Below are 25,505 nucleotides of genomic sequence, written 5' to 3'. Positions count from 1 at the left end.
GTGCCGTCGGCCAAACAGTGTCGGCTGGCGACCCCCAGGGGGAGGGCCTTCTCTGTGGGAGCTCCCACCCTGTGGAACGAACTCCCCCCAGAGATCCGGATTATTCCGGATCTCCCCTCCTTCCGCCGTGCCCTCAAGACATGGCTTTTCCATCAAGCGGGATTGGCCTAGGGGGGGATTTTATAGGGATTTTAAAGGGGTTTTATAATATTAAACTTAATACAGGTTATTTAATATATATTTTAATTTGGCTTTTAGAGATATCTATTGTATTGTACTGTTTTTATTTACCTGTAAGCCGCCCTGAGTCCCTAGGGAGAAGGGCGGGGTATAAATGGGATTAAATAAAATAAATAAATAAATAAACAAATGTGTTTTATTTATTTAATTTAGTATTTAATTCTCTTTATATGCTGGCCAGTGAAACACTAGTAGGATTAAGAAAAGTTCCATGCCTTTCATGGTTCCTACTGGACCTTGAATATAGAAATTGAAGATAAAAACTGTTTGCAGAAGACTATGAATGCTGATATTTGTCCATTTGTATTTTGTGCAAGCAAAAATGTATAGACTGCTGAAAATGATGTACCCAAACTCAGTTTATTTATTAGATGTGTATTCCACCTTTTGTTCAGGAATGTGAGTCAGTAAACATAGTGCTCTCTCAACCCACTATATTTTATCTATATTGTATATTAAAATTAATATATATGCATTAAAATATATATGCATTAAAATTAATATACAGTATCTGCAGAGGATGCAACTGCTTAACATCCTCTGCTGCCTCTCTTCTTCAAGCAGGACCTTGTGAGTCATGGAAATTTCCAAATTATGAAATTTCCACTTTAGAGTAGGGAAGTGGAACACTGTTCAGAATGAAAGATGAAAAGAGTACAGAGAAGAGCAACAAAGATGATCAGGGCACTGGAGGCTAAAACATATAAGGAACGGTTGCTGGAATTGGGTATATCTAGTCTAATGAAGAGAAGGACGAGGGGAGGGCATGATAGCAGTGTTCCAATATCTCAGGAGCTGCCACAAATAAGAGGGAGTCAAGCTATTCTCCAAAGCACCTGAAGGCAGGACAAGAAGCAATGGGTGGAAACTAACCAAAGAGAGAAGCAACCTAGAACTAAGGAGAAATCTTCTGACAGTTAGAACAATTAATCAGTGGAACAACCTGCCTCCAGAAGCTATGAATGCTCCAACATTGGAAGTTTTTAAGAAGAGATTGAAATGGTATAGAGTTTCCTGCCTGAGCAGGGGTTGGACTAGATGACCTCCAACATCCCTTCCAACTTATTATTATTATTATTATTATTATTATTATTATTATTATTATTATTATTATTATTATTATTATTGTTGTTGTTGTTGTTGTTGTTGTTGTTATTATTATTATTATTATTATTATTATTATTCCCTGGAATCATTCCAAATCTAAAACCATTCTTCCTTGGAAGGATTCATTTGAAATTTATTCTTCATCATTACCTATTTGCTCCAAAAGGCAAGATGCATAATTGGGTATCATCAGCCTACTAATGATAATAACCTCCCTGCCAGCAATGACCTCCTTCAGCAGCTTCATGACAAGGTTAAACAGGAATAGATGGACAAAAGATCACTGATGCATTCCACAGATTAGAGGTGAAGTAGCCTGCAGTACTGCATTCTAACCACTGCGCCACCAGGGCTTAGTGGTCATAAAATGGGACAAAACTCACTTAACAAATGTCTCACTTAACAACATACATTTTGGGCTCAATTGTGGTCGTAGGTTGAGGACTACCTCAACTTGTATAGACCATCTTGAATCCTGTCTTCCAAAGACCCAATCTGTTTCTTCTAGAGTTCTTATAAAGTTGCCACTTTCTATGCAACCTTTCCAAAATAATTATCCAAGGCAGTTGGATCAAGGAAAATCTTCTTGAGGTGGACCACAGCTTTCTGAGAAAATACTCTGGACTCAAATCAGAGTCAATTTATTGCTTGGATCCATTTCCTTCCACACTTAATCAAACATGAGGAGCCGGGATCCAATTCAGAAGTGACAGCACATCACTTTTGCAGAGAGTTTTATCCACTTCTTCAAGACTCACAAATGATACTATTTAACAGCATAAGGCTTCAGTCACTGTATTGCCATTGTTCAGCTGAACTTCAGTTCATGGCAAACTAATCACCACCGTGTAAACTTGAGCTTAGGCCCATACTAGTATCTGTCAGACTCAAGACAGTTTTGGTAATGAACAACTAAATGAAACTCAGCATGGAAGATGTAACATCCAAAGAATGTTTATGCTAACATTTTGATACTAGATACTAGACAATGAAGATAACCTTGTAACCAAATTGTTACTCTTTAGAAATTTCCTTGCTTTTAAAACATGACCTAAGGTGTGCTGAAAATCCTAACAAGACTAATGATCATAGGAAAAAGATGTTTCTATGTCTCCTCTGGTCTTATAAGAAATATATTCAATCCTTGTTATTCAGTTGTTAAGTTAATGTAGAGCAGACATGTCAAACTCGCGACATCATGTGACGTCGCGCAACATATCGGGACGGTTTTGCCATTGCCGGCAATAGGGTGGGCGTGGCTTCCGAATGATGTGTCCGGCCTGTGGGCCGGCAGTTTGACATCCCTGATGTAGCGGGAAGACCTATAAGTGTTCTATAGCTGTGTTTATTTTGCTGCTGACTTAATGTTTAGAGAAGTAGATACCTAATATGTTCTCACTTGCATTGATAATATTGATGTTTCAGAAAGGTCAGTCAAATATTTCTCTCCCATGAGTTTGTTATTTTCTCCTGTTAAAAAAGCTTTAAAAACTTTGGTATTATAATGTGCAGTTTTATATCTAAATTGCTACATACATACATATTGTCAAAGCAAGAATATTCAATATTCAATATTATGACACATATCATCTAACATTGCCATTACACACATATCTGTCACTTCAAAATTATATGATGTAATGATGTTACTGTCATAATCATGTCAATAATGCCAGCATTTGCTGTCATAGTATGATCTTATAGAGTTATATTTTAAATATCTTGCTATTATGAGCTAGACTAAGATTCCACTTTTTAAAATTTTCAATCCAGTTAGTCACAGGTAGAAGAATTTAAGGCACAATAAGATGAAATAAATGGGTTGAGATAGAGGAATAGAGGAGCGGACACAGATAGTCCATAGCTTAGAAAAGCATTTTGCTTGTCATCAATAATTGAGACAGACACCAAGTAATGAAGTGGCAAATGTAAGACCTATTTACTACTTATTAAGCTCCTTGAAATCTTTATAATGATAATAAACGACAAACTGCAATCATTTTTTCATTTGGTGAGTTAGGAATTATTTTGAGCAACTTTTTTCTCATTGATTTCAACAAATTTGATAATATCATAACACCTTAAAGTTATTGAAAGAAATAGCTTTGTATAAATATACTCAATAAAGTTGTATTCTTCTAATTATATTTTAAGTGCCCCTTGAATTCCACAACGTGATATCATAATTAAAAAGTGAACATTCCTAAAAAAAAAAAAAAAGGTTACTGCATAAAATGTGTGCACATGTCAATAAATAATATTTGATTATATGTTCAAGGACTAGGACGTTGTCTATTATTATTTATATTTATTACTGGTTTAATTTGTTTTTTTTACTGAATACCAGTCTCTGAGGAATTTTAATAAGGAATCTTTGTATACTCAGCATTCTTGTTGGTTTTGTTTTTGAGAAATTGGTGAAATTGATATAAATCTTTGTAGCACTGATAGGCCTCTTTCATGTGTTTGCTTACAGAGAGTCCAGACATGCTACTGTGTACTATTACAATAATATAATCCAAATAACTGGTCTTTCTTAAAAGAATTAGGAGAGTTCTTACATCCATCCACTTTCTACTTCTTCACGGAAAACTGCAGACAGTTTTTAGGAGTGTGCAGAGATGTAGCATAAATTTATAATTTTGTATATATGTATATATATATATATATATATATATATATATATATATATATATATATATATATATATATAATGTTTCATTAAACCAAATAGGAAATGAATGTGAGCAGAGAAGTAAAATTGGGGAGGGAGAGGTCCTTGGTGCTCTCTGAATTTTTTTGTTTTCTTGCAGAGGTTTCATTATCCAAATTAGATAACATCATCATTGCTAGTCATTATCTAGTTTGGGTAATGAAATGTCTGCAAGAAAATAAGCAAGCTCAGAGAGCACCTAGGACTCCTCATTTGAGCAACAAATACTCTCCTTTATAAGTAAAATTAAGTCTGGTTTAAAGTTTGAGTTATAGCAGTCCACCTATTATCAAATCTAGTTCTACAGTGAGGGCCAAGCTTAATTATGTTTACTGGAAGGCTAACAGAATGCTATGACTGGTACTTTGGAAGGTGTTGTGTATTCCGTTCGTTGGCAATTGACGAAGACACATGGTGAACAACAAGCTCTTTATTACTCTTCTCCTACAACCAAGCAAGCAGCAAAAGGCATGCAGGCCTTTTATAGGGCCTTGGACCCAGACAGTGTTAACCAATAGGAACGGACTGTTTTCACGCCTTGCACATGCGCACAAGGCTGGCACCACCCTGTCTGGTCCCGGGCAGCTTTTGGTTTGCCAGGGAATGTTTGCAACAATTCTGAGCCTGCCTTCTACTCTAGCAGGCTCAGGACACAACAGAAGGTATAGGAGATTTTTAGTTGATGATACTTTGTAAAAAGTTTTTTAATAATAAGCTATAATAAAGCTTTTCAGTAAAGGTTTGTACGGATAATGTGAGTTGTTTTGCTAATGCCTGGGATACATGGTGGGACAGGTTCTGCCTAACAGAGCTTTTATGGCGCTTTTGAATGAATGAGAAACACTTGTTTTTAACTTTTCTTTTTCCTTTTCTCCAGCAGTTGTAATGGTCCTGAATAGTATGAGTGTCAGCTGGAGTGCCCGCCTTCAGATTTTCCTAACCTTTTGCAAGCTTGTAGCAATTTTGATAATTATAGTCCCTGGAGTCATGCAGCTAATTAGAGGTATGAACTGAAAAGTAAATGCTATTTTATGTGCTTTCATCTCCCTCCTTCCCATTCTTGCCCCTACCAAGAGTGCTTATGCCAGCAAAAAAAAATTTAATTAGTCTCTGCTTGTTCAATTTAAGTTCCATATTGTCAGGTAAATAATTGGAAGTAAAACTTACATTGCATTATCTGGCTATCAGATCATATTGATGCTACATCTATAATGTTTAAATGTTGGACCAAAAGATTGTTTCTTGCAGCAAAATAAAAAACAAGCAAACAGAATCTTAAAGATTCTTGTAATGATGGAAAACTCAAGTTTCTATACTGTACATTTTATATAGAACAGCATAGTGTATATGTAATATAACTTTATAGCCTTTCTCTTTATTGGAAACATTCCTGTATAAAGCACCACTCCCACTAATTGGTGCTCACTCTTAACATGTTTCTTAAGTAGAATCTTTAAAGTTATTTAAGTGGATAAGTGAATTCTATTCCTTTAGACTGCCGTTGGCTACAGTAATATTGTGCTTGCACCAGATGCTAATCATAATCAAAGTCTCTAATGGAGCGGATTTACTACAAGAATAACATTTTATTAGTCATTATTCCAACACTGTTTCTTCACCCTGAAAACATTTTTTCATCATGATCTAATTCAGCTATATGAGAATCTAGTAACCAAGATTTTGGTTCATGGCTTCCTTTTTCTCGTTCTGTACGTGTGAAGGGAAAAAAAGTACAGTTTGGATTAAGTTACAGTTTCTGTTAGATTCCAACATAAGAACTGTGATTTGTCTAAGCCCCGGCCAATTAAAGAAACAGGATCTGAAATCACATGATGACTAACTGTTCAAACCATATTTTCTCCTAGTCAGATATTTACTAATGGAAAGCCAATTATGAATAAAATATTTGAATTTATTTGCTCCAGATTTTAAAAAAACACAGAAAAGCAAAGAAATAAGTGCCAAAATATTGTAGCATGGTGTGTACATTATGTGTGTGTGTGTGCACATCTACACTTTATAACAGGCAATGATGCTTTCATGTGGTGTCTGTTTGGGCTTTTATGTTCTTGAGTTTTAAAAAATGTATTTTCAAGAGTAAAATAAGGGAACCCTAAGGGAATGCAATTAAAAGTAACTTCTTAACTAGTAAACATGTCAGAAGTAAATAAGTTAATGTTTTATTTTTAGCAGCATTCTTGCATCATTCAAAAACCTTTTGTTGAAACAAAAATTGGGCTGCAATTCTTGGACGACACATTGCAGTAAGTTTTCCAGAATGTTAGAAAATGGCATGGAGAAATAAAAAACATTTTAAAATGTAGGCTATTGTTTCAGTTTTTTTCTGAAATTTAAATCAGTCTAAAAATGCAGATTGTGCTCTGAATGCATTCATAATGGAAGATGATATCAGTGATATTACGCCTGGCATCCAGGAACAAAGAAACTATTTCTGACTTATCTAAAGAATTGGGGTTGATAAAACTGAACTGGGAAAAAATATTGTATAAAGATTTATCTCTGGGTTGTTTATGTTGGTAATATTTTAACCTTAATAAAATTGAAATCAACCTTGGTATGTTTTTTTTTCTTCCCCAGGAAAAACGGAACACTTTCAAAATGCATTTTTTGGAAATGTAGCCAGTGTCAAAGGATTGCCTCTAGCTTTTTATTCTGGAATGTACGCTTACTCTGGTTGGTAAGTTATGCTGCTGATTTACTGAATGGCTTTTGATTAAGAACCCTCTTGTGAAATAAATTCTAACCCACAAGAGACATTGCCTGCAGTTTTCCTTTAGTGCCTCCTTGAGGCTAAATATGGGGTGGAAAGAGTTCCTATCCTAGTGAAAGTTTTGATATGTGAACTCCAACACCAGGAGTTTCAGAGACAGATTCCAGAGTTATCTGCAATTTCAGGGCACAAGGAAAGTTCTAGGAAAACTGTCACTATCTGTGACAGTGTTTAATTTCCTTGGTTGCATAGGAGGAATCAAGGGAAAAAGTGCTATCAGAGTTTGAGTACAATAGATAAGATTATACTGATTTCATTTGAATTAGTTTTTATCCTCTGGATTCCCAATTATACTGGGTTGTAAGGTGTCTTCTTTGGTTTGCGTTTATAGAATGCTATGAGAATCCTGCCACTAATAAATGGCTTTGTTTATTTATAAATCATGTTCTTTTGATTTAGGCAAGAAATCATAGCTAAAGCTATATAGCTTAGTTTGAAGTATAAGTCCATCCAAACTTCAAAATGGCATGCAATAGAACTCTTGTGATATAACAGATTAGAGTTTAGTAATTCCTGCTATCTCAAGATTAGTGGTAGCTTTTGGTTTGTTTGCTAGAATTATATTCTGTCTTTTGTTCAAGAGTTTAAGATGGCACACAGAAAGCTACCTCCTTCTATTTTTCACCACAACAAGAACCTTTGTGAGGTAGTTGGGATTACCTGCTTTGGTTGACCTGCCCAAAGCCCCCAGTGAGCTTCCATGGTGAAAGTGGGATACAATCTAAGTCATATCAGTGTCCATCCAAGACATGAACTGCTATATAGTTTAGTTCTTTCAAAGACAGGGTTTTAGAAACTATGGATAGTACTGCTAATCACTTTTACTAACACTCATATTGTGCAATGATATTTTGATGTAATATAAAACAGGCTTCAGATTGGAGCCTTATTTCTAATTTTGTAGTTGGTTATATACCATAAACCTGGCTAAGCCTCACATCCTATACCACATTTATTCCAAATACATATTAAGAAAAACTATTCAAATAATATTTAGAAATGGTTATAAAATGTTGGTGTTAATGGCAACTTTGTTTTTATAGGTTTTATCTCAACTTTGTTACCGAAGAAGTGGAAAACCCTGAAAGGCATGTACCCACCCTATTTCAACTCAATTCTTAAACTTTTAATTAAATATAACGACCAATTTTTCACCCTTTTCCGAATATATGTTTAGGAAATAAAATAAATTCTAATAGAACGTACTACAAGTCGAACAAAAACGAAACGTCTAAGATTTGTACAACAACGAAGTCTGAAACGATAAAAACTAAACTGAACAGGACTCAATTATTCGTTCATCTAGACATTAGAAGAAAAGTCATTATATAGATCATTTCAATGGCTAGGCCCTAAGGGAGAGTTAACATTCTTAATGAAGATTTTGTAACAGATGTTATATCTTGGATGTAAGTCAGCCAAATTGTTTTGTGATTTCATCCTACTAAGACCCAATTTAAATAAGGAAGGACCCTGTGGACAACATTAATGTAAACCATTGATGCTTTAAATGGCAGGATACAATTAAACCATTTATGTGCAGACTTAGTATGTTAACAATCTGAATCCTATGAGGATGTTTTGCTAGACTTTTAGCATTGTTTGTAAATTATCCAGTGGATAACAAGAATTTTTCAATGATGACTCCCTTTTTATGACTCTATAATCCCTTAATTTGGGATAGAGTTGGGGCTATATGCAATGCTTATATGCCTCCCTCTACCATGGATGTCTGATGTTTAAATCCAATTTGGGAACCATCTAAGGATTTTGGAATTGTGATGGAACTTTACTACCAGTGCACTGTAGTAATGTTGTTATGTATTCTAGTATGTGTATAAATTCAAGTTTGGCAACTTGCAATCCCAGAGCTACAGGCTGTCCTTTCCCCCTTTTGGCAACCCCTGAAGTTCTATCCAAAACTCATTGGTGTGATGGTTGAAAATTAGCAAAATGATTTCATATAATTTTGAGGTGGGCCAACACGAACAGTTAAGATCACTAAAATGTATTTTACCTGGTTAAAAGCTAAAGTAAAATCCTTCTCCATTACCGCAGAACTGGAAAAGAAATAGAAAAAAATACCAATTTTAATTACTGGCTCATCCTTCAGAAATTTTAATTGTGTGCTGATTCCAGAAAGTTGAAGTTTTGTGATGTAGGTTTAAGTATTACATAGTTGCTTGAATATCGAAGTGCAGCAGGGGATACGTTTGTCAGGAAATTTTAAGATTTACAAAAAACTATAAAATAATACACAGTATAGCTTCCAAAACTAAGTGATAAAAAGTTCTAAAACTCTTCATTTTGCAAGATATTGAAAAAAGCCTAAAACAAGGAGAAAGATGGAAAATGTGACCAGTATGTTTAAGTGAGATCCATATAAACTAGCACACTGAAATGGACCATGGAGGAAGTCTGTACACAGGCAAAAAATGTCTTATCAGACACAGAAATTATAGCAGATTGCATCAAGCTTATTTTCTTTGGGAATGTTGTTGCCATCTGTTTTGCAGAGATCTGTAATTTTCAAGTTCATTTAAATTGGTTCCAAAGAATGTTTCAAAATTTGGTTATTCAGACTAAACAGTAGGTTATTTGCATATTGTCCATTATCAATTCCAGTTTTTATTTATTCTGTCATAGGTGCAGGGTGACTCAATACAGATATAGACTTATGTATAGAAAGTAGGGAAGCCCCATCTTTCTCTGTAAGCCTCTAGTTTGGAAAAATGAGTACTTGCAAAAATCTGAGAAAAGAAGGCTTAATGAAAACATATCATCAGTTTTAAGTTTTTTCTTGCTACAGAAAGTGAGACCAAAATTAACATATAAAAGTTGCAGCTAATTTTATTTCATTTAAATACAAATAAAAATCTTTTGACAGTAAGATCTTACAGCAGTAGAATAATTTACATACAGAATTTATGGTTGTTCCATCTCTAGAGGCTTTGAAACCAAACAATAGTTTTTGAGAGTGGTTGAACTGATTTTCTTGTACAATGCAGAGAATTGGACTGGATGATGCTTTGTCAGTCTATGTTTTAACAAAATGAATGCTTGCTCCAAAATTAGTCACAGTTATGTTTCCAGGTGCACTTCATGATGCAGAAGAAAGACAGTTCATATTCATTGGATCATGCCCAAATAGTTGTAATTACCTTTAATATTACAATGACTGTATGCTGGAAAATAATTATGTGGCCGAGACTAATATTTGCACCTGAAGAAATAAATCTCTGTAATGCAAGGCATAAATTGAATTAGAGTTAAGTCATTCAGCTAAGCTAAATCCTTTAACGGTTGATTTATGTAACATCTTTTCAAACCTCCCACCCCATCCCAGACTACAATATTCTTTTTTCCCCTCCTTTGGTTTGGAGCAAACACTATTTCATTTTGTTACACTGACATTACTGTTCATATGGTAAAGGATAATTAAGCAACCATTTTATAAGAAGCAAGATGATGGAAAAGAATAATGTAGTATAAGAACAATTTAATTAAATAAACTGTAGAACAATAATTAATAGCCAGTTTGATCTAGCAGTTAAAGGCATCAGGCTAGAGACTTTGAGACTGTGGGTCCAGCCTTAGTAAAGAAGACAGCTGGGTGACTTTGAGTCAGTCATGCTCTCTTAACCTCAGAAGAAAGAACTGGCAAGCCACTTCTGAAAACTGGACGGACTTTCCAGGCATAACAACAACAACCTTAATCCAATAAGAATGAAGTACATTCTTGACTTGCAATCATTTATTTAGTGACCATTCAAAGTTACAATGGCATTAAAAAAGTGACTTATGACAACTTTTGTCACTTACGACCATTCTAGCCTCCCCATGGTCACGAGATCATGTGTTTATGACAGTTGGAATGTCCTGGGATCTCACTTAACAACTATCTTGTCTAGCAATGGAAACTTTGGACTCAATTATGATCATAAGTAGAGGACTACGTTTATATAAACTATCAAGTTATATATTTAGGATATTAAATCCCAACCCAGTAAAAACATCCATCTTCTCTATATTTTAAAGCATTTTTTTTAAAGATCTAGATAAATTAAAATGTGATGTTAGGCTATAAATATGAACATCCTAACAAATTGGTCTAGAGTTTTGGTATCAGGAACTGCTTCTAAAGTTTTTGGCTCCACATGAAAAACATGTAAATAAATGAAAACAATAACATTTGAGGGCAACATTCCTTAAAGTCAGAATGGCCAGAAACATAGATATTGCTATGCTAGGAGCTCTGTTAAAGAAATGTAGAGCAGAATTCTTTATTTACATATAAAATGGACCTTTCAAAAGTTTGCAAATGGTCTGTTTCTGCTTGTTAAATAGGTTTAAGGCCGTTCTATCAATTTATCATTGTTTAAAAAGTTACACTGTGAAAGTAATGTATTATTGAGATGTATAGTATTTGTAAGCCTAGTCTTGGGTTGATAAATCATGTCTAGTGCCTCTAGAAATCCAAAGAATGAATTGCTTTGTTATAACCTTGAGGGGTCTTAGATTAGTCAGTTTGTCTATTAGACTTACTGCAGTGTACTTCTCACTTCATTTATTCCTTCTGTTCTTGAAAGCCAGGATGCTGAAAATTTGTTGCCAGGGTTTCATGTCATTAGTCATTTCGGAAAAGCAAACTATCAGACTAGCCTCCATATTCTTTCGTGTTTTTTAAAAAATCAGGTTTAAATAATCTGACTGTTATATGTAATTAATATATTGTCTGCTTCCTATTTATATTAATTAATGCCTGAAAGTCTCAACATCCAGAGTCAATGAGAAATGAAAAGACAAAGCAAAATAGTGAATATATTTCCACTTTTAAGAATATTGACAGTTATATTAATTTAATTTATAGATTAATTTAACACATAGTAAATTCCAACTTTTGAAATTTTTCAATGCCATATTCTAATGTAACTCCTAGTTAAATCACTAGCTCTCTCATGATGCTTTAAAGAACAATCTGGATATACCTAATTTTATTAATTAATTAGTTATCAAATTTATATGGCTGCGCATATCACACAAGGTGATTCTGGGTGGCATACAATAAATCAACAATATAAACAATATAAAAAAACAGTTAAATCAGTTAAACAACACCAGTAAAAACAAGATTGCAAAAGGGTTAAATTAGGATATTAGACTTGTCACGGTCTCAATAGGCCCTGGACCAAGCATGTAATTTGGACTGAATTTCAGCAACTTTTTTTAATAGATGCTCTGAAAATTCCTTTTTGCAGCCTTGTATATGAATCTTCAAGTCTTCCATGCCCAAAAATCCATGGGTCACTTGGAACAAGGTCATGGGGTGGTAATCCATGGTTGCAGTACAGATCAAAATGTATTGATACTTTTGTCCTAATTTTGTTCATTGTATTTAATAGTCTTGTTATATATTTGTACTTACAAAATAGAAAGTGTTGGGGTATTCAGTGCTTTATGTAACAACATTTACTTTGCAGTATAAATTATAACAATTGGCCTTGAGAAAGTTGGTTCACTTTTATGATTGATATTTTTTTGTTTGTTTTGGAATATGAATTGTGTGACTGTAGCTTCTTTGGAAGATAATGCCTGCTCTGAAGAGATATTCCTTCACAGAGATAGAGTGTCAACCTTGTTTATGACAAGATAAAATGGTTTGCTTTTGCCAACATTATGAGCAGAAATAAGTGATGTTTTTAATAGTTCAATAAGGTTTTTGAAAAATCAGGGCTATGGGTTGATGGTAGTGAGTATGAAAATATTTCAGATGACAAAATATATAGTACTAACAGTATTGTAAATAAATCCTTCTTAAGAGTGCATAACTTTAATACATGATTAGTCAAGACAATGCTTAACACACACATTTGAGATACGAACTGATCTATAATTTGTTTTTAGTAATGAAAGTTTTGAGGCATGGTGTTAAATAAATATACAAGAAACATTTTGCTTCTTTGTCATAGTCCAAGGACATTTATTAAAGCTAATTGCTTCTTCAACCTAAAGATTGTTAACCTATTTTTTAAAATTATAAAATCCAAAAAGAAGGGGGTGGGAAAACAGCAACAATGCTAACATACAAGCACACAAAAGAAGCAGGAAAAAGAAACCAACAAAGATATATAAAGACAAACTAATTCAGCCCAAATTTTAAACACATCTTTCATTCTATGTCTTGATCACATAGAACTACTACTTAGGAAACAGGATTATGTATTATTTTCAAACACATAATTGTTTTACTAAAAACAAGTTTAATAAAAGGCCATTTCCTTGCTTGGTATCAAATACATTAATGCTATCCATGAATTACTGGTATAGGCTTTCAAAGCTGGTATCTGATGAGCCAGTGTTAAGCTTCAGGGTGTGATGACTATGGTCTAGGAAACAGATTTTCTGGTGTTTTGCCAATAACTGTGCCTGGCATTTTTAGAGGCATTTTGAAAATGCAAGCCATAGTTGTTGGTGAAACATCAGGAAATGTGCTATCCAAACCATAGCCACTAAACCCTGAAGCTCAACATTGCCCAGCTATCCGAGAATTGTCATAAAACTATATTTTTTGACATTTTACTCCTTAGCAAGATGGAAGTATCCTACATTGAGAAACACTTTGACTACCTTGGATTTTCTTTTTGTATTATACAAAAAAAAATGCATTAAGCCACTGTACAAAATAAGTGGTGCAGATATAATAGGCTTTTATTGTGATTTTTTATCTTGATGTAATTAACAGTGGCATATCTTAATCTTGGAAATGCTCTCTAAAGCTCTCATGTTCACATGAATGTAAAAGGTGCCTATTTACCTTATCATCACTTTGAAAGGCATGACTTTCACTTTTTCCTTTCACTTCTATTCCATATAAAGTATAATTTTGAAATAATGAGTTCAAGTTCCATATGACTAGATTTTTTAATGAGAGAGAGAGAGAGAGAGAGAGAGAGAGAGAGAGAGAGAGAGAGAGGGAGAGAGAGGGAGAGAGAGAGAGGGAGGGAGGGAGCACCACCACCAACCCTATTTTTTGCATTCATTTCTTAGTTTGACCTTCCTCACAGTACATCCAGGCAATATTAAACATCTTATATTTATAATCCAATATAAGTCACAATAGCCTTATAGCAGGCATGTCAAACTGCCAGCCCACAGGCCGGATGCATCACGTCAAAACTGCACCCGCCCCATTGCCGGCAATGGGGAAAAAGTCCTGATATACAAGTTTGACATGCCTGCCTTATAGGAAGTAGATGGCATAGTATCATTTTCATGCTAGAATGGAAATTTAATTGGAAAGTTAGTATACTAAACACAATGGTTCTGGTGACATGAAATACAAAGGTTTGGCTCCAGTTTAAGGTGTTTTTTATTTCCAATAAAATAATTTCAGTACAATATAAGTGTGACTAAATATCAGGGAAGTGTTTGTGAAATTTCGTCATTAGTTTCTTCATGTACCTATATTATATTACAAAAATTTTCCTTGTTCCGTTTAATAGCCAAAGCAGATTATAATAATCTATATTAATTATCTGCTTGAGTATTAGTTAGAAACCTTTATCTTTAGAATAGTATCATCTGTTATATAATTTCATCTGCAGGTTAGCATCTTAGTTTTAATCTCTTAGAATCTGAGTTAATTATTTTTAAATTGATTACAGTATTATTTTAAGAACTATATTTTTCAGCATCATTTAACATAACATTTAGAATAGGCAATCCTATCTCAAACATAGATCTGTTTAGGATTAATTGATCATTTTTTAGTAAAAAAAACCCCTTGTATAATTTTTAGTTCATTATTCCTTCATGTAATTAGTAATCAACCATATATAATTTGTGGGATAGGCATAAGTATGATCCAGACAGATTTATTTGAATCAAGGAATCGTTCTATAAAAGACATAAGCTAGTAGTTCTAAGGATGAATCTGTCAATTGAAAAACTCTTGGGAATAAAACAAAGTTAGATGGTCAGGAAAGCTATCTAGGCAGTATGGAGAAGACTTTGGGTAATAAACAGGAAAGAAATTTCGCAGATATTATCTTTATTTTCTTTGGAGAAACTAAAGATAAGAGAAAGCAGGAAATGTCAGGCAAAATGTCAGAGTTGTATAGCTTTGGGGCAACAGGAGCTAATCATTAGTGCTGGCCTTACTATTAAACAAATTGAGGTGCTTATTTCAGGCANGATGCCACACCAGAAGGAAACATAACCTTGTTCTTCCCTGCAGGTATCAAAATATCTTGAGGCAGCCTTGTTAACCACAAGTCTCAGAGAGACTCTCTCCCAGAATATAGTTCTGTAAAAAGCACAGGATGTGTAAGACAGCACAGCAATTGAATGTTGCAATGCTTTTATGCAGCTGCTCTGGAGACTATCATTGCACTTGTTTAGGGTTCTGGTATGTTGTGATGTTGAAATTATATTGGACATTGCTAGTTATCCTGAAAACCTGCATGCCGCAGGTTTTCAGGATTACTGATTTTTGCGACAGAAATATAGACTACAAATGATATTCTAAAGTTAATTTAATCATGATGGTTAAGTTATAAGAGGATAAACATGTGATTTGGGAAAGAATTTTTTTTACAACTTTGACAACGGGACCCATTATTTAGGACTGTGATATGGTTGAGCAATGTCTTGTTTGCAAATTGTTACAGGTGTTCTAGTTAGGGATTTTCTAGGGTTGGACTAAATTACTTGCAATAGCTTTTCCAAATGTATTTGTCTGATTCCATCCCTGCCTTAGCACAGTGCAAGCTGTGCAGTTATGCTTGTACATGATGGCAGTTTGCACTAGAGTGCAAATGGGTATGGAACAAATTGATGTTAATGGCAGAAAGTAGATAAGGTAGACACAGCAATTAATAAGGGATTGACATTGACATGAGAAAACAGTGCACACTTGTATGTTTTTATTTTGTTCAATTAACTAGAAAATATACGTTGAAGTGTTCCCATTTGGAAAATTTCTGGTTTGGGAAATAACTATCCATCCAAATCACATCGGACTCCTGCAGAATAAGTGACGTTGTGTCATGCAGGTCATTTGTTGAAGATTTAATAGCTTTCATAAATGTCCAGAGCTGGATGTTGGATGTAGTCTCATGGTGGTGTCTCCAGTGTCTCCTATAATGTCATCAGCTCATTCACAACTGGGCTATAGTTAGATATAACTGCATAAGGTTTGGAATATGAGTGTATTCTAAAAGAAAAATTACCTTAGAATTGTACTTTCACTGTTTCATTGTATCAAATCTGATTTGACTCCATAGTTGCCTGTACCTGCTTTCACTCACAGCTTTGCCAAACAGTAATGGGAGGAGGGTGGTGAATTCCTAAGGGTGAGGGGAGGTTATGGAATGCAAGCAAGTGAAACTTCTGTTGCCGAAGAAACGTTATCTACCAAGGCCAAGTCATGAAAAATGTTTGACTGGAGCAAAGCAAAACAAAAGAATTGAACACAATTGGTGAACTATGAACTGTTGGTGGCCCAGAGGGGAGGTACCTATGTGGGTTTTTGTGGGAAAATCCCACAATTGACTTTGCTTCTACTGTGCCTGGATGGATTTTACAATAAAGCTACACTCTTGGTCAATCTAAAGAGCCAGGAGTTTCTTTTGTCTAAGGTTCCAAATGGGATGGTTGACACATTGTTCGTATTACAGTTCACCTACTAAGAAATGTTGCCAATATGGTTTAGCATCCATCTGCTAATAAAAAGGAAATATGCACAAAATACCTGACACAAAAATGCAATAAAGGCTTTATGGGTATGCACTGGGCCTTGTGGCAATAATTGTCAGCCTGAATTGCAAAATATTTATGGCATTAATAAATGCCTGTTTGGGTTAGATTTTTTGTTCTTCTACCTGATCTCTGAATTTCTTTTTGGACTTGTTGGGCACCATGCCTTTGCAGACCATCATTGTTGTAATATCACCATGAAATTATGCATAGCCAAAGCTTTAAAATGTTTGTAATCTCAACCACTAGAGGGATTTTCCAAAGAAGGCATGCTTTCTTTTCCAAATCATTTTTTAAAAGAGCCAAAAAGCACTTTAAATTTAGTTTCGAAGTTCAGTATCCAGCTTCAACAGAATTTGAACACTATTATTTCTGTATTTTAATTAGGATGTAAGCATTCTTTAATGAACAGTTTAAATGTCTGATATAGTTAGCTATGAAGAAAGTGGAGAAGAGTCTATCTAAGCCTATTCTTCAGGGCTCAAGCCCAGTTCAGTGTGAATTGAGCATTATATTGAATTACAGTCTGGATGTATTTATTTTAGCTGTTCTGTTAGAAGTAGATCAAACATTTTTGAGCATAATATATGTGTGTGTGTGTGTGTGTATGTGTGTGTGCGCGCGCGTGTATATACATATACATATATATGTAGGTCTTTGGTTATTCGGGTTTTCTCCCACGTAAAATTGGAAGTCTCTTGGCGACGTTTCGACGAAGTCCCAGCCAAGACACTTCCAATTTTACGTGGGAGAAAACCCGAATAACTAAAGACCTACATACAAACACCCGCAAAAACCTCAGAAAACAGGTGAGATTGAGAGTATCTTGGCGACGTTTCGACGAGGTCCCACTCATCATCTTCCGGCTGGGGTCTTCGGCTTTGTGCTTTGCGAGCAAAGTATGATCATCGAAACGTTGCCAAGATACTCTCAATCTTACATGGGAAAAGACCCGAATACACCAAGACCTGCATACCTGTACCCGTGAAAATCTACGAAAACAAATACACACACACACACACACACAAAATGTACAAAAAATGTATATTTTCAGCACATGGTCCTACATCAGGCAATATAAGACAAATAGTTTTGTTCAAGTAAACTCCTATCTCTTTTTTTCAATAATTTGTTCCTGCCAGAGACTTCTACAAAAGGTAATGGATGGTACACATCCTCTGATTAACACAGAGTGTCATAACAGCTATAGGGTATCTTTGTGTGCCAAGACTATTGCATCTATGATTGCAAAAATCCAATTAAAGCCCAGAGAATGTTGCTTCACAAATGGCAACATATTGCTGGCTTCAAAGGGTTATCTGTACTCTTGTCATTACACAGCAAGAATTAACCCAATTATGCTGCCTTGGAATGACTGCAGCATTACTGGCATGCTAGGGTTACAAGATGCAGGGTTGAGGAAGGTGAGGGAGCTTTGCTGCCAAGATGACTGAATTTCAATGTACATATTAATTATTTAAAGAATTTCCCTCTTCTTACATCACTTCAAACTGCAAACAACAGTGTTTAAAAAACACTGGGCAAACTTTCACTATTTAAAAATATATTTAAAATGTAAGCCCATGTGGGTTGAGAAGGGAAAGGAATAGAAGGAAAGCGAAAAGAAAGAATTTTTAAAAATCATGGTGAAACCCTAAGTAGACATGCAAGATACTAATGAAATTTAACCAGCTTGAGGGCAGAGCAAGAAAACACTGATTGGCTGTCATTTCCCTGTGCTTATCTGTAAGCCAAAAAGAACAATAGTGGCTGGTGGGTAATTTCCTGAGCCGTAAACCTACAACTGTGTAGATAATATCTTGATGGCATAACAGATCTGCAACTAGTCCACACAGTGTAAACTAATCCTGGGTCAAAGCAAAGAGCTTGGTCATCTGGAACACCTCTTTGCTTATGCTAAAACGATTCTGTTTGGACTGAAATATTCTAAGGCATTTAAATTCCATAATTTTGAAATGAAGAACCACATTTTCCCCAACAATCCATAATCTGGTCATTATAGTGATTATATGAATACAACTGTGTTGAAATAAAGAACTTTTACTGGTTGTGCAAAGCATCAAGAGCAGATGGAGCTGTTGGCAACTCTTTCAGTCTGCTTCTAAGTGACTGTTTATTTACACAGCTACAGTATTTGTATGCTGCTATAATTTGAACTCAAGTCAATTTATGATGGTAAAAATGCAATAATAATCAGTTAAACAGAGAAAATATTTCAGAAAACTATTATACTGCTGTCTATATAATTGGCCTCTCTTCATCAAAGATTCTGTTGAAAGAGCACAGACCCTTCCTGAATATTAACTTGAGGACATAAGCTGTTCAAGACTGAGAGGCTTGTAACAAAAGAGGCCATCTTCTTAGTCATGGGTGTCAAACTCGATTGTGTCATGTGACATATCGTGACATTTCGTGATGTTTTTTGCCTTTGCGGAGCCAGGGTGGGCATGGTGTGTGCGTGACACATCTGGCCCATGCGCTGCCAGTTTAACACCCCTGTTCTAAGCCTATCTGTCAGGGGGTGGGAATCTGCATAGTTCCATCCTGTTTAGTATACAATGGATGGGTAGATTCTGTCTCGAAAGGATTGTTTCAAATGTAGCAAAGACTCAAGATATAAATGCACTTTAAAGGTAATAACAAGCTTCTTCTCTGCCACCTTAGGCTAGCCCCATATGCAGTGTAATGCAACGAAAGATGACAAGAACATGAATCACTATTTACATCAAAAACGTTATCTACAAGATGTAGATCTCAAGGACTTTCAAAAATTACTGACAGGCTAGTTTGTCCTATGATACCAGAGTTTCTTATGCTGTGAGATTCAGTCTATATTTGCCCCTATTTCCCATATATATCTCCACAAGAATGATTGTAAGTTCACTATTTAGTTCTAATTATAAAAGACTTGCAGTATGATATTAAACTTCATGTTTTGATTTCTGCAGTTGTTAATTCTTGCTCCTAAATCAGATGCATTATAATTTAATCATTTAAATTCACATGGCAATTTAAACCATTTTTAGTATTCCCTCCATTTTTTTTGACAGTCCCAGTTCAGGTTTATTTATCTTTAGGGCTTGGAATATGGTTGCTTGAAAACATATCTTGGAATATTCATTATATAAAAACTAGAACTTATAATTACAGTTTTATTAATTTTATTATTTTTCATGTATCTTTAACAAATCTCCAAAGTTGCCATGTGTTTCCCAAAATATGAATTTATTTTAGTTTCCTGTCATAGTGCAGCCACCAAAGCCAAAATCGTGATTTTGTAAGTGTCTGCTATGTTCATGACTAGGAAAAAATACCATATAAGTGCTATTGTTAAATAGAAACAACATTTTATTCTAATGTCATTTATTTTAATGTTCTTTTATCTTACTATCATGATGCAAAGTACTATAATTCAAATAAATTCAGGATACTGGACCATGTATTCATACTGCATATCATTAAAGTAAGTGTCACCATATCTAAAGATCAGGAATTTGAGGATCATTTTAAATTGGTATTTGCTTCCAACTGATACGATTAAAAAACAGTTCTGGCTGCATAACGCAGGCATAGCATTATAATTGGCCTTTGTTAAGCATATATTACCTTAAAATCTGGTACCAAAATGTTTGCTTTGATGGTGCATATTTTATATTGTAAAACTGAAACCGAAAGATATGCTTTTGTTTTTGTCTGTGAACTACTCTCGCAGTGATCTTGATTTAAAATCAGAATATAATTATAGTCAATGAGAAATATTCATTGTAGAAACATTTTCTCATGAAAGTCGGCCCATGTGCTGCCCCACTCACTCACTCACACATGTAACCATGGTTTAGTGGGTTTATTATTATACCCCAGCACTTTCCTTCACCAAACACTCAGGACTATCCCAATTAATGCAACCACAAGCAGACCAATGCTAGTCTGCAGAGCAATAGCCAAGAGAGTTCACAAGGCATAGTCTAAGTCAAGGCACAGTGTCAATCCAAAGCAAGGCAGGAATCACAACAACAAGAAAACACACAGCTAGGAAATGAATCACAGCCCAGAATAATCTTAAAGATCCTAAATAACTTAGAGCAGGGGTGTCAAACTGCTGGCCCGCGTGCCGGATGCGTCATGCTGAAACCTCACCCACCCCAGCTCTGGCAATGGGAAAAAAGTCATGATACATCATGACACGTCATGTGACATTGCGAGTTTGACACCCCTGACTAGAGGAAAATGTTTTTCTATTAAATACTGCTTTTCTTCTAAGATAGTCTTTGAGGAACATATGATGGCCATTGCTGAAGCTAATACTGGTTGGGCAAAGTTAGTAATTGGTGGTGATGGGGGAACACCTATTCTTTCTCTCACTTGCTCTCACATTTTTAGTTCTCCCAAACAGTAAGCTTTTATTAGAAGTCTAAAAGGATGCTGTAGGGTTTTGATGTTAGACAAATGATAATATACAGCATTTGGACTGTATATTAGCACTGTCTAAATTTGTATATGCAGAGATTTTTTACTAATGCAGAATTACATGACATTTATTGGAACCTTGGTAATAGAATTAGTAATAGGTAAAAATATTTTGGATTTGGCCATCTATTTTTAATTTTTTTCCCTCTTCTTGTTTTGTGGAGGGTTCTTAGACTGAAGAATGGAGCCAAGAGGAAAATGACTGATTTTTCTAGAAGGCAGAACTAATAATTAAAAGTTAATAACATTGGATTTCAGTCATTATGAATCTTAAGTCTTGTTTGGTAACTAGAAGAGGTGGAATTAATGAAGAAACGCCAATATTTAATGAAGAAACACCAATATTGCAATATTTTTGGCTGTCATCTTGTTAAACATTTTTAATAAGGAGCTCAAATAATATTGCAAAATTTAAGGTTTTCTTTCTTTTCCTTAATTCTCATAAACCACCAATCTTACGTCATGACGTCCGATGAAGACGACTGACGGCCGAAGGTCGTCAACCCGTCAAGATTGGAATGGTCGAGTTTCAACTGAGTCAGAAGGTAGGAAGACTCCACAACCCCCGTTATACGACTGAGACATTTGGTAAATCCTTCCCGACATTTCGTGACTGGAACAGTATATAAGTCTAAGTACTATTGCTAAGTGCTATTATATTTTCCTACTTCACACTATTTTAAAGTATGCATGAGGTTTGTGAAAAGAGACTGTCTCTTGAAATGAATGAAATAATAGTATGACAAGACCATAAACATCTATTGTAGTTAGAAAACCATTAATGTGAAAGAAGATGAGAAATATTATTTCTTTTCAAAAAGATGTTTTATAAAATATAATAATAACTCACTACTTAACATTTCTAAAATGAAAACTATAGGATTTTCTATTCTATTCATTAGAATTTCAAATATGCCCAGAAAAGGACAGACGTTTCAGAAAAAGTGCACAGTAAATGGAGGGTGGCAGCATGCATAGTTTCTATACAAAAGATGGGATATACATCTAATAAATAGATACATACTCATATTCCATTTAATTTTGTTTGGAAAAGGTGAAAGGAGAATGACACTAATGCTAAATATAGAATGAGACTAAAATAATTTTTGTAGGCAAAATAGCAGGAATTGACAAAGTTTTCCTTATATCTATATTCATTTCATAAGTATATTCTTAACTACAGTGGTATAACAGCAGTTTAAGAGTCCCTTCCATCCCTCAAAAAGTACATTACACAATCTTTTAATTGAATAATCAAGTGACAGTTATAATCTAAAATTTGCAGATGGCAGCTACTGAAGATGCATTCCTTGAATGTAAGTCCAAAAATGGAATGCCTCTTTTAAGATTATGCTTATAATAGAGTATCTGCATATCAAAACTGAATCAGAGATATTTTAATCAAATGCAAATTTAACTGATTGAATAATCAATCAGCTAAATTACTATGGCCATCTGACTTGGCAGCCCTAATAAAAGTATAATTTGAAAGCAATTAGATAATATCCAAACAGAAACACACTGCTGTCTCTGAAACAAGCTTCACATTAGACAGATTTGAGTTTATTTCTCTATTAAAGGAGATTATTTGAAATGAGGGGTCCACTGATGCTAACACTGATGATGGTATCTAATTTGGGTAACAAAATGTCTGTAAGAGCTCAGAGAGCACCAAGGACCCCTCATACATATACTTAAGTGAAAATTCCTTTTCATACTTTGTGCAATAAAGATGGATTTTTAAAAATAATTTGGAGATCCTGTTTAAATTATAACAAAAAAGAGACATGCATTGCTTTTTCTTAGTTGTGTTTATGAAAATTATTGCTTGATTCTTTAAAAGGATTATAAAAATTCTATGTAATTTCTTGGAACAAAATATAGAAATGCAACTTGAAATTCCTCTGGTAGTAGTTTTTTTTGCTGTGTGGAAGCAAAGAACAATCGAAATGTGATTTGCCTTTTTGTCATTGTACTGTAATTGTATGATGAGAGCACTAGAAATTTACCAGCTGATAAAATGTGATCAGCTATGATATTAACTTCTGCCCATTTCTGGAAAATTTAAATGATGTTGTCTCAGTTTTTTGGGATTTGTTTTATTTAGAGTTGAGATATTGTTTTAATTATTTTTAATGGGTAATCAGATCAAACTTGTTTAATTTAAAATTAGGAAATAAAAGCATTGCATTTAATTGTTAAAAAGCTAGTAGTTTTTTGTTAGCCTTCAGAGGCAAGAATATGTAGTAAGAACAGTTAAATACTGTGATAATGGGTTGGCTATGGGTTGGTTTCCTCAAATTCTCATCCTATTTGTGGATAGAGAATTTGGAGGAGAGAAACACTGAATTTTGTCATTTCTTTCCCTGAAAGAACATCTTCCCGAATGTAGAATATTAGCTTTTGCTGTAGAAGCCAATAAAGGCACATTGGCAGCTCGGACCATCTATTTGTATCCTGTGCAATGTCTGAGGTTGCATATCATTCAGGGACTTTATACAGCAGCTGCTACACAATAATACAAACACATAACTGGAAGCTAATGAGATTTCACTTAATGGACAGCCACATTGAGGAATTGTTTGATCCTCTCTATTACGAAGTGTTCCAGAACATATTTAAAATATGTTAATCTCTTCTTAAAATAACATTAACATTTATTAGCATGTTCACTTTTCCTAAACAAACAAAAAAGATCTTCAACACCAACTGAAAGTTATCCAATGATTATACATGATAAAAGAAAACTTAGCTATATAATTGTGATTAATATAAACTAAAAATTAGGAAAAAAACCTAATTAACAGAAGAAGATCCATATAATAAATGTAGATTGCAACATAGTATTATTTGAACTGTAACATTAAATCTAGGCTGTATAGAAATATATTGCAGCATCTTTTTATTTTTAGCTATAGAGATTTTTCAAAAAGAAACTCAAATCCTAAATCCATTCCTTAAAAAAAAAATGCATTTCTAGTTACATACATTTATCCTATTTGTCATATTCTAGGGTTGATGGAGCAAATGACAAGCTCCATATTTAGCAATATCGTGCAAAATCACATTAAGAATCTTACCTATAATATTTCCTCCCAGAATTCTATTGATAGTGTTTTGAAATTAAATAAGATTATTACTGGACAAGACCAGATCATCAGAACATTATATATCAGCATAAAGAAGAATTTAATTTTCATCAATTTTTAAATGCTATATCTGAGAGAGTTTGATAAACTCAAAGTAATACTATTGGATGAATTACTTCCATGTCTATTTCATATTCCTTAATACCTGGATCCACTTATTTCCAAAACTAGATATTCCAATTCTTCATTCCACAATTCAATATACAATTAATACTGTGATTTTACTTTTTACTTATAAAACTGAATTGTGGGTTTCTATTTAAGAATTACATTTGATAAAGATCCTAAAATTGAAGGCAATCTCGAAGTTTATTTATTTATTTATTTATTAAACTTATATGCCACACGTCTAGGGGATTCTAGGCAGCTTACAATAGATTAAGATAATGATATGAAACATTAAACAATAAATAGCAACATTAAAAGTGATTTAAAATTGAAAAAAAATGGGAAGGAAGGGAGTGAGATGCACACATGGAAGAGTGCATCTTATTTTAGTCTGTTAACCACCTCAAGAATGACACAGAATGACATTTCCAAAATGATTGGTTGTTATATCTGGGCCATATTGCAAGTTTCAATTATATATATTCAAAGCTGATGTTGCAAGTAAGTCAGATACAAGATACAGTCTCTCAAAAACGTACAGTAATTAAAAATGAATTGATTCAGAATGTTGATGCCTTGTGTAATCCAAGCATTCCAATGAAACATCTTCACTGTTTTTACATTTGCATTATTCTTCAGCATCAGTTTATCAGGTGATATGGCATTAAAAGATCTGCTTATCTATTAATAACCAAATGTGCCTTGCAACTTTCAAAGCTGGAAATGAAACTCTCTTATTAGTACACCTTGACCTTCACATTTGTCAAGACTCACCATGTTACACACTTGTTCTCCAAATGGGCCCAAAAGGAAGAATAATAGTAATAAGGAATCTAATTAAAAATGTTAAAATAAAAGTCTAGTGATATAGCTGAAAATTTGTAGACTGCAGTTATCGTCATTGTAAAGTAATCTCAGTTTGGCCAAAGTTATTCTAGAGGCTTTATATAAATGTTCTCATTAACTTACCTATCTGTGTAAAGCACCTAATTGGAATTTACAATGGATTTCCTATGATAATATGGCATTAATCTTGAGGAAATGTTCATTTTGATAATTTAATTGTGCCCCAAATATTTAATGGAAGGTATGGACATTGAATTATATCTACTAAAATTTCACCTATTTGTTTAAACATATTTAATTCAACATA

At 34.1% G+C, this 25,505-nt stretch overlaps 1 protein-coding gene across 1 annotated transcript in view; it reads left to right on the top strand.

The window, feature by feature from the left end:
• Window positions 1-25,505, top strand: part of SLC7A11 (solute carrier family 7 member 11) — a 60,036-nt gene that overhangs the window by 12,735 nt on the left and 21,796 nt on the right. Inside the window, exons 4-6 of the mRNA XM_015813536.1 lie at window positions 4,938-5,063; window positions 6,659-6,758; window positions 7,895-7,939. Coding sequence (XP_015669022.1) covers window positions 4,938-5,063; window positions 6,659-6,758; window positions 7,895-7,939 — 271 coding nt within the window. The remainder of the gene's footprint in view (window positions 1-4,937; window positions 5,064-6,658; window positions 6,759-7,894; window positions 7,940-25,505) is intronic.

Source organism: Protobothrops mucrosquamatus, unplaced genomic scaffold (assembly GCF_001527695.2).
Source record: "Protobothrops mucrosquamatus isolate PMUCROS unplaced genomic scaffold, P.Mucros_1.0 scaffold163, whole genome shotgun sequence".
Taxonomy (NCBI): domain Eukaryota; kingdom Metazoa; phylum Chordata; class Lepidosauria; order Squamata; family Viperidae; genus Protobothrops; species Protobothrops mucrosquamatus.
The sequence above is the reverse complement of the archived record's forward strand: the minus strand, read 5'-3'. Positions and strand labels throughout refer to the sequence as shown.